We start from the raw sequence: 17058 nt of genomic DNA, 5'->3' as shown, positions 1-17058 counted from the left end.
TCTGGGTCAAAATCCAATCTAAACAATATTATTTAATCATCATGTAAGTACGTAAACGTAATAGGCAAGAATCGCCAGGAAATAGTTAGAACAATATTAAATATTTACAAATTAATAAAACACAATTGCAGAATAGGAACATATATAATAAAATTGAAAAACTAAGACTTTAAATAAAAACAACCTCCGAGTAAGGGTCATAAGTTCATGCCTTAATTAATTAAAATCTAATTAGCGAGTTAATTAGCAAACTAATACCACCTGATAACGAATAAGATTGTTAAACTAAAGTTACTGTATAATAAGATTTAATATTGGCCTTCTAACATAAATATAAAAACCAAATATTTAATATACTCCCATTGCTTATTAAGCTGCGTTTTTCTTTAATTTTGCGATCTCTTCCTTAAGTCGATGATTCTCGCTTTCTAGAACGAAATCCCTGTTATTCTTCCGCGCCAGGTCACGCTCTAATTCCCTCTTACCACGTGACGTAATCTCAAGTTCGCGCATGAGCATCGAAAGATCGCTTTTAAGTGCACTCATCTCACGCCAATCTGCGGACAACTCAGCGGCGCCAACTGCCGGCGGTGATTTTTCGCTGTCCTCACTCATAACAACGTCATCCTCATCCGAACTATGGCTCATAGGTGTGTTATTATGGTTGGTTTTAGAGTCAGTTTTACTTTTATTATTGTTTGTTGGTTTGGTTAATCGTAGAACCACGATCCGAATCGAATTCGTTTCTTTTAGAATTCTTGCAACGAAATCGGCACCAACTGATTGAACATTGATTCCGTTTACTTCTAATAATCGATCCCCTAAAAAAACAAAATTTTAAAATTAATAAAATAAAATACTTTACTTTTTAGTAAGTTAAAACTTAAGTTAGATTTTTAAAAAAATATTCTTAACAAAATTTATTAAGGCATAATATCATAATCATTAAAATATATATAGACTTAAAAAAATTAAACAATTTGGAACATTTATAAATACAGCTTACTAAAAATTATGATAACCATTTAAAAATCAGTCCCAACAAAATTTTTTTAACATATACAATATCATAAAAATTTTAAATTTTACTATAGGAGTAGTGCTAAAGTTGTAAGTGTTATAGTTTACTTAAAACACTGATGACCATTTTTAAAAAAAAATTTTAAGAAAAAAAAATCAGCTCCGACAAGTTCTAAAACTCTTGATAACTATTTAAAAATAAATATACACACAACTTCAACTTTTTTCACCTTTTTTAAGTTTTCCCTCGACGTGGTCTGATTCCAATACAGTTCCCTTCAACCTTGATCCATTCAAACTAACCTCACGCTCATCCTTCATCTTTAAACCATATCCCGACTCCCCGATAAATATCTCGCTTGAATGTAGCTCATAGTTCAAGTTATCTTCAGTAGGTTGGTGGTATGTGTTAGCTGTAGACTTAGGTGTTACAATTCCGTATAAGCTACCACTGATCATATGTCGAAATTTCTCAGCTTTACGGTGGGCAACGAACAAGGACATCTTTAATTTAAAACGAGTTTTATTAGTTGTGTTAGATTTAAAAAATAAATAGTTTGTTAAATCGGTGAAAAAACTGATGGTAAAATTATTCAATAATCAGTTTTTTAGCGTAAGTGTATCAACGAAAAAAAGACAATACAGCAAGGTCAATAATATATTAAACTTACAACTATACTGAGTTGGACTTATATTAAGACTAATTATGTAAAATGATGTTTTATTAGTTGTGTTAAATTTAAAAAATAAAAAAATTTGTAAAGTTTGTCCCAAAATTGTTTTGTAAATTTATTGAATAAATCCAGTTTGGGGGGTTTAGTTTTAGTATAGCATAGAAAGCTAAGACACCATAAGGTCAATAATATATTAAACTGACGATTATACTGAGTTGAACTTATATGAAGACAGAGTTGGGCCTTAAAATTTATATAATGAAGCTTAGTATATGTCCAACATTTAGGCCTACATAACATTAAAAACTGCAGTTTATGGTAAGCAGGTAAATTATTGCAGGCAAATATTAGTTAAGAGTGGCAACCATATTATGACAATAAAAATGCTTACTAAAGGGTAGGCTACTAACTGGGTATTTTTAAAGTATTCACATAGAGAATTAAAATAATAAATTTTAGAAAACTTTAAAGATTTAAACAGTAATCACCTTCATATCGAGAATCTGATGTTTCTGTTTTAAACTTAACAAGTCAGCCTGATGCAAAGCAATCTGTAATTCAACATCAGCTAGGATTGAGTTATCAACAAAATCTTCACCGTTGTGTTCATGATTCGCTTCAGTTTGTCGCTTCTTGGTCGCTAGGAGTTGTCGTTGGTGGCGAAATAGTTGGCCCAACATGTCCTCAGTGTGAGATATTATCTGTTCGGTGTTTCTATAGAGTAAAAGTAAAAATTTAGTTTACAAGAATATGTGTATTTTAATTATTTTTGCTGTAAGGTATCTGCTTTCACAGTCTAAACAAATAGAAGTAACTTATATTTAAAAAACAACTTTATTTTTGTAGCGATTGTGGTATATTGTTAACCTTTCAGTTAAGGATAATTAATAGATTATAATTGCCCAGTAATTATGCTGCTGATTAAGTGCTGACCTTAGCAGGAGTTTATACCGTTTATAGCGCCTTACTCAAGGGCGCTACAGCATGAGATCAGTGGGGATTGAACCCACGACTTCATGTGGTGTAGCTAGTGTTGCATGGGCTCTACTATATACAATACTTACTTCATCTCAGACTCGATCGCAAACGATCCACCAGTTGGTTGGTCGACTTGTTGGTGCAAAGAGTCGTGATATTGCTTCAAACCATTCTCCAGCACTGACCTAACCTGCGACACTTTTCGGTAGATCTCACTTGAGGATTCCTCCTTCTCGTGAAGTTGGGATTGTAAGACTGAGTTGTCAACACATAAAACATCAGCTCGGTCTTGGACCTAAAAGTTCAATTAAATAATAAATAACCAAATCCTTTTGCAGATATTGATACATGAGATCAGTTTTAACAAGTGCCACCAAGTTATATCGAAAGAATAGTTTAGTGGTTCAAACACTTGGCTTTGCTACATAAGGTCCTGGGTTCAATCCCCACTGTTCTCATGCTGTAGCGCCCCTAAGTAAAGCACTGTAAACGGTATAAACTCCTGCCGAGTCAGCACTTAATCAGCAGCTCAATTACCGGGCAATTATAGTCTCTATAATATCCCAAACTGACACAGGCAACTCGAGACTGAGTCGGGGTAACTTAAGTTACTCTATGTTTAAGTCGCGCATCTGACCTTCCCACATCGAGGATAAATAATAAAAAAAAATATTTAGTTTTGTTGATAATTTTCAAAACCTAACAACGATTTTTTTACCTGTTCTAGAACATCTCCATGCTCGACTTCACTTAAATCCTTGACTGTGACGTCACCATAGTTGATGATCCCACAATGGTCTGATACAGATTCCACTATGACGTCATCAGTGAGTCGATTGTGTTTGTCTAGGTTATAAGGAGACCAGGAATCTGAACCAGAAGATCCACGACTTTCCTAAAAAAAATTAAATTTAAAAATATTTAGAAATTAACTTATTTAAAGTATATTTATATAAAACACTTTTTATTTATTTATTCCTGTTTTAAAATTATTTTTAATTAATTAATTAATTGATTGTCCTTTTTTTTAATTAATTAAATGTACTACTTGTTTTTCAAAAATTCCCAAATTTAAATATTTGAAAATTAACTTAATTTAATTGTAATTATGTACCTAAAAACAATGTTTATTTATTTTAATTTTTTTTTAAATTGTTCTTTATTAATTAATTAATCGTATTAATTACAAGAATGTATTTCTACAAATTTAAATATTTTTCTTGGAATATTAGGGCCAAGTCAATGTAACGTAAAATTTAACATCCAATTTACAATGTTTATTTTTTACGTTAGTTATGTCGTGTGAAGGACTCATTAATTACAATCAATTAATTAAAACAGAAACTTAATCTAATTTTAGCACCAATTTTATAATTCCTAACCAAAAACAGATGGACATTATTAAGTACACCTTATAGGGTTAATTAAAACTGTGTTATTACTTGGTTAACTTATAATTTTAACATTAATTACTTGTTAATTAAACAGTTAATTAACGACAACGCCTTTTTCTACACACTTATAGAATTTGATTAAATTAACGTAAACTTTAATATTCATGACGTTTTATTGGTTGTTGTTACATCACAATGAGGTATTATTACGCTGTATACGTAACATAATGGGCGTTAACATATCATCAATAATGCAACGATATCACAAAGTTATACAAGGTCAAAGGTGTTAAATATTTGTTATAGGCATTAATGTTTAATATTTTAAGCTCAATATTATTAAAGTTAATCGATTTTAGGCGAGCAGTTTTTTAAGTGTTTAATTTATAATCAATTAACAAATAATAATATTTTTTTTAAATTTAACTTTATCCTCGCTGTGGGAAGACCGACTTTACAGCCTAAACATAGAGTAACATCAGTTACCCCCACCCAGTCTCAAGTTGTCTTTGCCAGTTTGGGATATTATAGAATATAATTGTCCGATAATTGAGCTGCTGAGTAAGTGCTGGCTTAGCAGGGGTTCATATCGTTTATAACACCCCACTTAGGCTGCTACAGCATGAAAGCAGTGGGAATCAAACTCAGGACCTTCATGTAGTAAAGCCAAGTGTTCACGGTGACAGCTTTTATGTAAAACCTGACAGGCGTTAATATATAAAACTACAAAAAAATTACAAAACTAGATACACAAATATATTATAAACTTCAACTTACGAATGAAATGTTGGAGACAGTCGAACAAGAACGATAAAATCCCGGCACCATTAACGTTGAATTCCTGTTTGTTTTCCTTAAACTTGGTCGATCGCATATCAGCAACGAAGCCCCGCTCTTCCAAGGACTATCCCTCGTTGGAGACACTTCGACAATATCTATAAAAAGGAGACAAATTTAAACATTCGTTTGAACCAAAAATAATATAGTTTACTGGTTAAAACACAGGATTTAAATAGGTAAAGTAAAAATCTATAATATAAGTGTTTTTGCTAGGCATAATTAGCAAACTAAGATTGGTGATATTGGTTTTCAGTTAAATAGTTGCTAAATTATCAGGCTATTCGTCTATAACATCAATAATTTCAGGTAAAATAGTTGCTTAATTATAAGAATACACGGTAGCAATACATTGCTTTAAAATAGAAAAAATAAAACCATTAACAGCATTTGGCGTTGATTACAATGCTCTATATTAGACAAAGCGCAATTTTTAGACCAATTTTCAAGCGGTTAATGGCTCTGTATTTTCACTCTTTGTAGCCATTAAACGCTAACTAATCGGTTGAAAAAGTGGGCAATATTAACCGCTTTAAAGCGGGCTACATATGCTTCGTCTCTTTGCATTTTTGCTTTGATACAATATTATTGATTATAATTGCCCGATAATTATTTTTTTGATTAAGTGCTGGCTCAGCAGAAGTTTATACCGTTTATAGGGCCTTACTTAAGGGCGCTACAGCATGAGAGCAGTGGGAATCGAACCCAGGACTTAATGTAGTGAAATTCATTACAAAATATATTAAACCATCGCCAGTTTAAACAAATCTTAGTCTGGGTAATTAAAGTTACCTTTATTATAAGGCTGTAAAGTCAGTCGCCCTTCCAATTATATCAAATTTAAAATGAACTTCTATTTACCTCCATTTATTGATATCTCACAGAGGGCAAATAAACTGGAATCTACATTCCTCAACCTAAACTTTCGAAGAGCAAGTTTGGTCACGTGTTCCACGCTTGATTGACTCGAGACTCGAAATTGTTTTCCCTTAGGCTTGTGCTTTCCAATTCGACAAATTATCTAAAAAAAAACAATTTCGTGAAAATTATTTTAGAACAATTTTAGGATTAAAAAAATCGTTATATGATTTTTATTTTGAGCTTTTTTTACCTAGAAATTGTAATATTTTAGAGTTGATGACCATGCCATATCATATAATATAAAATCTTTATATAAACATTAATACTTTTGGCATGTTTCAAATCATTAAATTGATTTTGTCATTTTTTCCCGTCGCATTGTTGTAATATTAATTGTATATCGTATTTATTATTTTATCAATGTGCGAAAAAACAAAATAAATTGCAAATTATTTTAAATGATTATTAAATTTTTTAACAAATGTAACTCTTTTCTATTTATAACATTAAAAATCAATTTGCCATTTTATAAAGAAAACATTCTTTAAAAAATAAAATATTTAGGTTTTTGGCAAATTTTTATTTTTTTGGCAAATTTTTATTTTTTTGGCAAATTTGTAATGTCAGCAGATTTTGAATGATTTCACCACACGCGACGAAAGCTTTAATTAACGAATAAGTTCAATTATACCACTTATACCCGGCGCCCAAGATGGAAAATAATTCTAATGTCCTGCTCTTAATTCAATTATTTAAACATGCAATTAAATTTGTCGTAAAACAAAAAATATTTTTGGGTTTTGGTTCGAAAAACAATTTTCTCAAACTATACCAACCACAACGATAATGTTAATACCTTAAACGTGTAATTTTCGCTTAAAATGTGCTAATTTATAAAAGCACACTGTAATTAAATATTGCAAAACAGTAAATGTCCATCTTAGCTCTTAATCAGGGCAATAAAAGTTATAATTTGGCCCTCAAATCTACGATTTACATCGAGAATAAGTTAATAAAATTTCGCATTTTAAAAACTAAGAAAAATACAAATTTCCCAATTATTTAGGTGTTAGTAAGCCCAGCATTTTACTCGGAAAAAGAGTTATAAATATCATAAGTTCAATACCTTTATCATTACTCCTTTAACTTGTGTTAGTTCCAATCTCCTGGTTTGATGTTTCTTTAAACTTTGTTTCTGTGCCAATAACGGGGATTCATCTGCTTCTAATAATCTTTTGGCGATGCCTCCAGTTTTAACATTACCTAAAAATTAATAAAAAAATATTACATTTAAACCAAAAAATTATACAAATTAAATTTTTTTTTATTATAATCTACTTAAAAAATTTAAAACTTGACTTAACTATTAAAAAAAACGATTAAAAATCGCAGCAAAATATCTGCCCCACATTGAGGATAAATTAAAACCCACCTTTGTGGTCACTTGATGTCGTTGTCACGTCGTTAATGACAAACAAGTTGATGTCGTCAGTTATGGAAGAACAATCCATAAACATTTGAATCAATTCGGTTGTGGTTGTAGATTCAGTGATTTGGAAATCAGTTGAAGTAAATTGACCTAAGCAATGTAAGTATAAATATTTATTAAACAAGTTTTAACAAGCATAGGAGTCTATTTGGCTTAATTGCAAGAGGTCCTTGGTTTGATCCCCACTGCTCTTATGCTGTAGCGCCCTTGAGTGAGGGGCTATAAACTGTATGCACCCCTACTGAGCCAGCACCTAATCAGCAGCTTAATTATTGGGCAATTATAATCTATAATATCCCAAACTGCCACAGGCAACTCGAGACTGGGTCGGGGTAACTGATGTTACTCTATGTTTAAGTCGCGCATTCGATCTTTCCCACATCGAGGATAAATACATACAACAAAAATGATAATAGCCTAAATTGGTTTGAATATTTACCCTTCCATATTGTAGAATTCTGGTATATACAAAGTCAGTCCCACGTATAACCAAATGAACAAAAGTTTTACTATGACTAAGCTATAGTTTACGTGTTTTAACATAAGAAATAAAAATGACTTATATATTGTATATTTAAATTACCTGATCCTTGTATATCTGAATGTAGAACGAGAGTTTGTAGAACATTTGATTGAGAATCTAACGATGGAGTCGGAGATTTTGATTTCTTCACCGAATGTTTAAAAATACTTTTGATCATCTTCGTTGATGGTGTATGACGTGTTGATGACGTAGCGTGCTCAGAGGACGACGACGATCCACTCACGTAATCTGATGACGTAATCATCGACTCGGCTGAGTGCACTTGTGACGTAGGAGAGTGGGTTTTATGAGGAGATTTATGAGTTTGAGAAATTTTCAAATTTTTTTGAGTTTCTCTCGAAATTTCGTTCAACAAAAGTAAAACTTTCTGCTTCTGCTGATCGTTGATGAAACGAATTTTGCTGAAAGTTTGAATCGCTTTCTCGGTGTCGCAGATATCTCTTCCAGTTACCCTTGACTCTTTGAGTTGAACCGACAAAAAACTGTTTTCATCGAGTAGATTACCAGACAAGCAATCACACAGATCACTTGTAGACCATTCTATGATGGGTTTCTTGTGTTTAGCTTGGATGAACTTGTGCATTTTATCGGTTATGTTAATGTCAGAGATTTTTGTAAACTTCGGTTTCTCTGATGAAAGGACAACTGTTGATCTGGATCGAGTTAAACCTTTTTTAACCTCGAGTTTCTTTTTGCGGTGTTTTGTGCTATGCCGTGTCGTAGGTTTAGAAGTTGCTGAAACAAAATATTTTTTAAAATACTATAATTTTTAAATAAGTTCAATTTTGGTAAAAAATTTGTATAATGTTTCTTTTTTGGTATATATCTTTGTGGAAAGGTTGAATGCGCGACCTAAACATTAGGTAACATCTGTTACCCCGACCCAGTCTTAAAAGTTCGTACCGTTTATAGCGTCTTACTTAAAGGCGCTACAGAATGAGATCTCTGAGAATCGAACCCAGGACCTCATGTAGTGTAAAACGGGTTCTGACCACTATACCACGCTGCCCAAAAATTTTCGAATTTTTAAATATGTTTAATTTTTAATATTACTAAATACTTACGACTATGCCTTAATTTGTCTGAATTTGAAGTATATTTGGCCTTGTATATTCCTTTTACTTCAACATTTGATCCAATTTCAGGTTTTTCCTTAGGGTTTAAATTAAGCGTTCGCTTATAAGTGGGGTGCTATAAAAAATAAAAAAAATTAGACTTTAAAAAAATTGAAAATAATTGATGTCAAACTGCTAAAGATTATAAGACTCGTATTCAGATACAATATCGACCTTATAATCTTACACAATATAAATAAAGCTAATGTTAAGACGATTTGTTGGCCAACAATATAGCTTGAATACCACATACGACTGACCAGCTAAAATCTCTAAAAAAATCTCTAAATCCGATTTATTAAAAGGTTAAATACATCACTCTAAAGACCAGGTTGTGCCAATACTTAAGTTCTATCTGGTAAACACGTGCAAGATGTGCTTAATACTAAAGTATTTATATCTAATATGTCAACGTCAATTTAAATCTGTTTCCGTATAAACTTACGATTTAAATACGAAACTTTAGATTTTGATAACAGGTTGAACTTGTGATAAAGCTAAATCTACTAAAGCAAAACACGGCAAAGCATCCAACAAACAATTCACATACATTGTACTTTAGTTTTTACTACAACATTAACTTCTTTTTTAAACTTTGCTAACTTTAAAATATTTTTACAATAATTGTGTATATTAGACTTAACTGATAATAAGTAAAACTTTACAGGGAGTTAAGTCATTAGACATCTTGTAAAATTCCTAGAAAAAAACAAACAAAAAATATCTGCCATTTTATTAAAGCTCCACATTTTAAATTTCAAACCTTCAGCTCTAGACCTGGTTTAACTAATTCCAATATACGGCCTTGGTAAAAACGCCCTTATTTGGACATGTGATTAATTTAATTAGTTAATTAGATATACATCCTTCTTAGCTGGTATACATCCGTGAGCGTTGGGATTACGATTTATTATCGATCATTTGGCCTTTTAATAACAAGTTAGCATACCTAACTAAGCTCAATTTAAACAACCTTTGGTATAATTACCGAGTATTGCTTCTACTGAAATTTGTAATTGCGACGTTTTCTAGAAAATCGTAATAACCAAGTTTTACAACAAACAAGTTTTGGTAATGAGTTTGTGGTATGAAAATTACGTCAATTAAGTAGTTGTAACATTCACGCAAGGTACTGACAACCTATTAGACTTCTAACCGCCAAAAATTAACCAATTTTAGTGTACTTGAAAAGTTAAATAACATAAATACTATAATCTAACTATAATATACAGTAAAAATTATATTTTTGCGCTATTTGTAAAGGTCTTTAATTTGTAAACACGTTGCTGAATACTTATTATACTTTGTTTAAATATTAATGAACGAAAATATAAGTAAAATTTGTTTAAAGATATTTATAATAACACCCATTATAACAACCTAATGTTTACAAATATTCACAAAAAATTCAAAGTTCAAATCTGTATCATATTCAACACAATTAAAGCTATCAATCACCTATGCACTAATATGGAAAATTTTTCACATTAAAAATGCGTGTTTACAATATATTAGCAAGGTGGCTGCATTTAACATAACTGCACGATTTTGTAGCCAAGTACTTAAACGATATTAAGTCAAATGTTTGTACATAATTGTTTTTAAGTTAAATGTTTCTATCCCACGCAGCGCCTGGTTGTCGAGGGCGTCACATATTATTTCGTAAACTTTACAACCTGTAATTAAAACTAGGTTGGATCAAATTTCACATGGCCCTGAATTGTTATCACTAATTCCTTTTAATTATAATGATTCGATATCTGTGTGCAAATTTATTAAACCTTTGCTAATCTAATACTAAATTTTCTACCCAACATTATAAAATTCATAAGTTTATGTGATCTAAAAAAATTGTAAATCTGAATATTTATCAAATAAAAATTAATAATGTCTTTACACGCGATTTCTGTTAAATAAATGCATTAAATACACATTTAAATTTCTAATTAAAACTTTTTTTAAACGTAAGTTACTATAGACAACTTATCAATCTTGTTAATTTTTGCAATATCATTTATTTAATTAATAAATGCACTTAATCTTAAATATTATATTGCTAATAAACGTCAAAATTTTTCTTAAAAAAATATTTAAATCTTACTAATTTTTAGAATTTAAATATAGAAAAAATCGGCTATAATAAAAGTTTCATAAAACAACATTTACCCTAATCTAGTTAAGAAATATTTAAAATAAAATAAAAGTATATCTAACTAGTATATAACGTTCATAACATAATATTTAACATTTTGCAATAAAACACATCCTTTAGACAAGACCTATCTACTATAACTAAGCTATTCTAATGTATGTAAACGACCTAATGCTTATTGTTTATAGCTTCTAAGCAAGAGACATACAAATAGAACGTTGTTTAAATAACTTAACTGTTGCGTTTGCTATTTAAGCGCGCTGTGTTGCGTTTAGTTATAAATCTAAGTCCTTGTCGCAGAAACTGAAATGACAAAATAAGCTTTGGGCCTGTGGGCAAGTTATATTTACATACGACAACATCTTTATCTACGTAACTTGGAATCAAGTTTTCGGCGTAGAATTCAAGTTTAATGAGTTTAAACTTAAACTTTTGTTCTTGTAATTACGTATGTTATGACATTTTAATTGTATAATTATCTTAATGAGCAAAAAATTTGGGTTTTTGTATATTAAATTTTTGTTGAAATGATATTTAAAATTTTATAATTGCTATATTAAATTTAATACACACTCTACTTTATTGTTTTAAACAGTTAAAATATATAATCAATAATATTTTAAAATTGTGCTAAAAAAATATATATAATTTAAAAACAAAAAAATCCTGCATTTTTGTCTACAATAAAATATTAATTAAACAAACAAAATAAAATGTTTTCCAAAATGCAGCAAGTCCATAAAAACAATCATAAATCAAAAACTAACAACAAACAAATTACGTTGTGTAACCATAAATCTTGTCTACACAACAACGTTGCTGCTGATATCTCTCGCTATGATGTGAAGTAACCGCATAACCACAATGTTTTACAAATAACACGAAGTTATCTTAGCTGCCAACCACTTTGTATTGAGTGTTTGTACTCTTAATATGTGGTTAAAATAATATTAACATTCTTTAAATTAAATTAAATGTTTGCTTTTATAAAGATGTGTTAGAGTTTGGTGACTATGCCATAATATATCATATTATCTGAATATAATCATTTATTTTATGGCATGTTTTATATCATTAAATCGATAATGTCATTTTTCCTGTTGCATTATTGTAATATCTATTTTAAATATTTTTTTAACTTTTATTAATGTGCCAAAAATGTAATTAATAAAATGTTATTTTAAAAAATATCTGTTTAAGAATGATGTGCATTATTTGTGTGATTTATGCCTAAATTTTATTGCTCAAAATAAGTCAAAATAAAATATTCGTGACCAAGTTAGCACAAAACAACAAAACATAATATTTTACATCGCCCATGGCGGGTTTATAACCTTTAAAAACATTTCATCAAAATAAGCTTGGCGATCTCTTATCTAAAACAACCGCATTTGGTCGTTTAAATCGCAATCGATATATTTTTGTGCTAAATTCTAAATTATATTACAATAAACTAACTTAAATTAATTCATATATGTATATATAGTGTTATAAAATATCATATTTTGGGTTTGGTGAGCATGCCATAACATACTTAAAATCTTTATGTAAACATTTATACTTTTGGCATGTTTTAAATCATTAAATTGATTTTGTTATTTTTTCCCGTTGCATTGTTGTAATATTAATTGTATATCGTATTTATTATTTACTTTTATCAATGCGCGAAAAACCAAAATAAAAAATAAATAAATACTGTTATATGAATTATATGAAAAGTTATATGAAAAAAAAAATATATATATATATAAAACTAAAGTTATAATATCACATTTTAAAGCAAAAAATAAACTACTATTGCATTTTTAAATTGGTTTTCGTAAATTGTACAGATTCCCCTTAAACAGAGCGTAAAAAATCTTATCCAAAAGCACTATAACTTGCATACATATTTTCGCATTTATCTAAACTGCAATTTAGTCCTCACATAAGGCTCAACAGCCTAACTATAATCACAATTCGGGTTTAACGTATTTCGCTATGGCTCCACTTATGTGTAATTTAATACCGATTATTCTTGCTAGTTAAATATAGAAAACAAGCCAAAAGTAATAACTATGATTTAAGTTACTGCACCTTAAGTTAGAATAGCTAAGATTGGTACAAGTTCGTCTAGTTTAACAAGTTGTTAATTACACTTAAATGGCAAACTACGAACAACCTTATCTGATGTAACAACCATGTAGTAGATTAATGTCAATATACATCAAATAAACTGACGACTGATTCACAGATTTAAAAAAATTAGTTGTTATTTTGTAAAAAATTAAATTTGTCTTTTAAAATTAATTTTAAATAATTAGAAATCTTAAAAAAATGTCTGTTTTAAATTTTTTAGGTTCGGTGACCATGTCATAATATATCATATTATCTTTATATAATCATTTATTTTATGGCATGTTTTAAATTATTAAATTATTTATGTCATTTTTTCGGTCACCTTAATGTGATATTTAAAGTAACTTATTTTAAGTGAAAAAAAATCGAAAAAAAAATGGTCACGTTTTTTTCCATTCAAACTGGGTTATCATTATCTCAATTCAAATATTTAAATAAACAAATTTTCGTTCCTGTTACTTCACTACTAGCAATCAAGATAATTTAAACTGTTTCAAGTCATGTTTATCAAGGTAAAAATCTAACTTTAATATTAGGAAAATCCCTGATTTCTTATCATAAATAAACACGAGTATCTTATTACAAACATTATGTACATTCAAATTGTAGGTAAATACTACTTGGTCCTATTTAAATATACAAAATAGCAATTTAAAAACATAAAATTGTTTTAAAGATATAGTAATTTTCACATTCCAATTTTTGTGTATAGTTTAATGTGTTAAAGTTAAAACTTTTTTTTGCCTATTAATACTACAGCTTATATATTAAAATAATCTATTCCAAAATTTGGTAATCCTAAATAAGTTACATTTACACTTGGGTTCACAACATCAACGTTTTAATCTATACATAAATTTAAATTTAACAACTCACGCTCATTTCAAGAAATTATTCTCAGTAAATTTCTATGAAAATAGGATTACAATTTAACGTCCGGGTGTCTTAGAAATTGCCGTTATCTTATTAATTTAATTATATTAATTTACATTAACTACAAACATAAAATAAATTTTAGTAAATAAAAATTTACATAATATATCTAAATTGTAATTAAAATTCTGACTCGTTTTGCAATATTTTTGTTCTACTAAAAAAACTTTGAAAAAATGTATCTTTATAAAAATTAAAAACTTCATAAAAAACTAAAAAAATTTGTGACAAAAAAACGAAACGTTGTGCTCTTAAACTGAATTGTCTAATCCTCAGGTTTAGTCTGAGATTTTTAAAATATTCTCCAGTCGCGACATATGTAGTAGACGACCAACCCAAATAAGTGTGCTTAAAACATTAACGAATTAAATGTTAATTATAACGTTAGAACCACACTTGTCGTTCAAGCGAGGTTAGAGATATCGTTGTCCGGTTTCTACAGTCTGAAAGCATAAAGTACTTTTCATTTAAACCAAACTGCTTCACAATGGCGTATACATAAAAATGCACCAATTATATATAATAAAAAATATTAAATTAAAGTGTATATAAATAGTGTAAGTAAAACATAATTATTTATATTTAATGACATAATATTTTATAAAAACTGTATGTAAACATTAACATTATGGCATGTTTTAAATCATTATATTGATTTTGTCATTTTTTCAATCGCAATAATGTAATATTTATTATATATCTTTTAACTCCTTAAATTAACGCACAAAAAAAAAACAAAAAAATAACATAATAAAAATAAACTGGGTTTGGTGACCATGCCATAATATACTATAACATCTTTGTATAAACATTAATACTTTTGGCATGTTTTAAATCATTAAATTGAATTTGTCATTTTTTCCCGTCGCATTGTTGTAATATTAATTGTATATCTTATTTAATATTTACTTTTATCAATGTGCGAAAAACCAAAATAAAAAAAAAAAAATTCTGTTATATAAATTATACACAAAACTAGCTTAAAAAGGCTTCAAATGGAAGCGTTTGCGTAGCCCTAGTTTAGGCGTCCATGCCAAAGGCTGAGTTAAAAAAACGTATTTGCAAAAAAACGCTCTGCATTCCTCACAGCGGGTGGTTAAAACTTAAGCTTAAGCCTGTGTTAAAGCTTTATAGTATTAAAAATTCTTTAAAAATAAACAAATTATATCTTAATTTTAACACATATAACATATACACTTATAATAAATACATAAATTTTAACATATTTAAAAATATAAACATTATCTCTATATATTCTTATTGTACAATTAACCTGCTATTTTAAACTTGCTAAAAACTAATATCCAGTTAAAAAATGCTAAAAAATACTAAGATTTAGATATAAAACATATACCTATTTCAGTTAACATCTTTATACTACTATTATATACATTATACAACACATATCTTATCATATTTCTATATAACTAATGCACACATTAAATAACATATAACTGTTTAAGTTAACACTTCTATATAATCAATATATACATTATACAACAACTTATACATTTAACACATTTAAAATTGAATTTCTATTCTACATTAACACCTAATCTTGCATGCTATTATAACCAAGTTAATAATATAACTATTGTTACATACATATTATCTAACCGAGTTTACACATAAAAAATTCGCATTGCAATCCTACATCTAATTCTGCATAACATAAACATATTTACCTACAACTTATTGTAACACAAAAACACACTTAGATTTCTACATAACTAATATACAACTGTCTCCTACAACATATAACCAACCAAGTTTACATAATTAAAAATGCTTTCCTATACTTCACCAACATCTAATTCTGCATACAATAAACATATTTATATACAACTTATCATAACACTCTCAACTTAGCATATCAACTGTAACATACAGCGCCATGTAGCGGCCACATTCTAAAGCAAAATAATCAAAAAAAACTGACTTCTATAAACTAAAACAACAACTAAAAGCTACAAAACCACATCTTATACTCCAATCTAAACTAAACAAAATCGCCAGTTCTTCAAATGAGAGTTTCAGAAAATATGATGATTTCAATACAGTTTGATGCCTGTGCAAACCCATATAAAGTTAAGGAGAGAATGTAATAGAATGTACAAAACTCGAATAACATTTATACGGGTAGTGGTGATCGGCCCCCCACTTGGTGGGAGGCCTCCCATTTAAACCACTACAACTGTAACCAAGCGTTGGAAATTTTGAAGCCAGGGTTGAAAAATAATAATCCTATTTGTGGTGCTTAGTTAAAATGTTCTAATAGTGAGTTAACTTTTAGTAGTGTGGTTTGGTTGTTTTTTGTTTTTTAAAATGGCTTTTTTTAACTTTTAAAAGAAAACTGAATCCATTTAAATTGTATTAGATTCTTTACAACATGCAAGCAGTGGGTTTCCATCTTAAAATTTTGGATTTAACTTTTTTTCATATAATATTTACACATTATGCAATTTACAATACATTTTTAAGCCAATTTTAGTAACGAAATTATTCACATTTTTTAATTTAGAATAAGTAACTTACCAAATGTTTTAACATTTCTTCGATTTACGTTTTTGAAACTAAAATTAACAAAATTTTTACTAAATTTATTTTAAAAATATTGTCACGTTTGCCTAAAAAATAAATCAAATTTAATTGCGTTATTAAGATTCTATTACATCCTATTTTGTCAAATACTAACAATCATTTATTTTGTATTTAAATTTTGTCCTTACTTTTTATAAAACTGTATATCTCAAATTCCACATTTTTTCAATTAACTACTAGCAGCTTGGTGTAGTGGTAAGAACACTTTCTACACTACATGAGATCCCGGGTTCGTTTCCCACCGCTCTCATTCTGTAGTGCCCTTAAGTAACGCGTTATAAACGATATGAACTCCTGCTAAACCAGCACCTAATCAGCATCATAATTATCGGGCAATTATAA

General features: G+C 28.9%; 1 protein-coding gene across 1 annotated transcript; it reads right to left on the bottom strand.

Annotated features, from left to right (window-relative positions):
* Window positions 1-38: 38 nt before the first annotated feature.
* On the bottom strand, window positions 39-16743 carry LOC145752839 (uncharacterized). The gene is made up of 12 exons (XM_082569190.1): window positions 16651-16743; window positions 8862-8988; window positions 7837-8532; window positions 7197-7343; window positions 6891-7027; window positions 5765-5924; window positions 4844-5001; window positions 3391-3567; window positions 2759-2967; window positions 2183-2408; window positions 1251-1524; window positions 39-821 (listed from the first exon to the last, which is right to left on the bottom strand). Exons 1-12 carry the CDS (start codon window positions 16663-16665, stop codon window positions 370-372), a joined length of 2778 nt encoding a protein of 925 aa, XP_082425316.1. The 5' UTR covers window positions 16666-16743; the 3' UTR covers window positions 39-369.
* Between the last annotated feature and the right edge of the window lie 315 nt (window positions 16744-17058).

Source organism: Corella eumyota, chromosome 5 (assembly GCF_963082875.1).
Source record: "Corella eumyota chromosome 5, kaCorEumy4.1, whole genome shotgun sequence".
In the NCBI taxonomy this organism is placed as follows: Eukaryota; Metazoa; Chordata; class Ascidiacea; order Phlebobranchia; family Corellidae; genus Corella; species Corella eumyota.
The sequence above is the reverse complement of the archived record's forward strand: the minus strand, read 5'-3'. Positions and strand labels throughout refer to the sequence as shown.

Coding starts and splice junctions, on each gene's coding strand:
- LOC145752839 (XM_082569190.1), bottom strand. Junction 8,533..8,861: donor AGACAAATTAAGGCATAGTC/GTAAGTATTTAG, acceptor ATTTTGTTTCAG/CAACTTCTAAACCTACGACA. Junction 3,568..4,843: donor CTGTCTCCAACATTTCATTC/GTAAGTTGAAGT, acceptor AATTTTTTTTAG/GAAAGTCGTGGATCTTCTGG.